Source organism: Aplysia californica, unplaced genomic scaffold, assembly GCF_000002075.1.
Source record: "Aplysia californica isolate F4 #8 unplaced genomic scaffold, AplCal3.0 scaffold00906, whole genome shotgun sequence".
Lineage (NCBI taxonomy): Eukaryota > Metazoa > Mollusca > Gastropoda > Aplysiida > Aplysiidae > Aplysia > Aplysia californica.
This window is the reverse complement of record NW_004798176.1, coordinates 224,820-226,044: the sequence shown is the minus strand read 5'-3', so window position 1 is coordinate 226,044 and position 1,225 is coordinate 224,820. Positions and strand designations below refer to the sequence as shown.

The following is a 1,225-nucleotide window of genomic DNA, read 5'->3' as shown; positions in this document are numbered from 1 at the left end:
TCTCTCTCTCTATTAATAAACTTCGGTCCTATCAACGATGGGGTTAAATTCGGAAGCCCCACCTCCTAAATGTTCTATAATTGTATCGATGGGACATAAAAACATTTTTTTTAAAAACTGATATTTCCCTATTTCTTTTCTTTATGAAAAAATCTTTAAATAATAAAAAGCAATCTCTAGTTTTAATAATATAAAAGCCATTTTCAAGGTTTGATAGTAGAAACTAATCTCTATTTTTTTATACTAAAACAAATCTCTACTTTTAGTAATGAAAGCCAATCTTTTTTTTATAATGATAAAAGCAAATCTCTATTTTTAACCACAAAAACCAATCTCTATTTTTAATCATAAAATATCAATCTCTATTTGACCATAAAGAGCAATCTCTATTCATTTTTAAAAAAATCATAAAGCCAATCTCTCTCCTATTTTACTTCCTTTCTAATATTTTTGCTCACCCCCACATCCCCTCTCCTGCCCCTGTCTGACGACTTTTGTGGCAGACCATAGTTCTAAAGTTCGCGCCCAGCCGACTCACGGCGGTGCATGAGTTTCTGAAGTCCCCGCCCCCCGTCTCCGTCCATGTGTGTTCCCGGTCAGGGAAGGGTCAGTCTCCGCGCCATGTCCAGCTGGAGCAACGAGCGGCAGAAGATGACCTTGGCCGGCGCCGTCAGGTCAGGGGTCAAGGACATTCTGAAGGACGTTCTGGAACGGCCCGAGTCCGGGGCGTCTCTGGATGAGGGGGAGTGTGAGGAAGAGACGTGAGTGGCCGTCTGTCTGTCTGTTTGCTCGTCCGTCCGTGCCAAGGGACTGCACGTGCACACTTTCCCTTACACCTTCTTCCCTCCCTACTCCCTCTTCCTCCCCTCTTCCTCCTCCCTCTCCATGCCCCTCTCCATGCCCCTCTCCCCCCCCCCCTTTGTCTCACATTTTCTTTTCTCCTCTCCACTGTATCTCAGCTCTCTCTCTTCCTCCATCGTGTGTCCACCCCCCACGCCCCCTCCTTCATCTCTTATGTACTTCTTTTCTTCTACCCCCACCTTCTCCTCAAAATAAATGAATAAATAAAAGAATTAAACAAGGGAATTAATGTATGAGTAAATAAATAAATAAACAAATAAATAGTTTTTGAATTAATAAATAAATCAACAAAAATCAACAAATCAACAAATACAATAAATAAAATATAATAAAACTTCTCCACTGCAACTCTTCTCTTCTTTTC

General features: G+C 41.1%; 1 protein-coding gene across 1 annotated transcript in view; it reads left to right on the top strand.

Annotated features, from left to right (window-relative positions):
- Nucleotides 1-1,225, top strand: part of LOC101853739 — a 6,249-nt gene that overhangs the window by 2,109 nt on the left and 2,915 nt on the right. Inside the window, exon 2 of the mRNA XM_005110532.1 lies at nucleotides 562-761. Within this exon, the coding sequence (XP_005110589.1) occupies nucleotides 562-761 (200 nt within the window). The remainder of the gene's footprint in view (nucleotides 1-561; nucleotides 762-1,225) is intronic.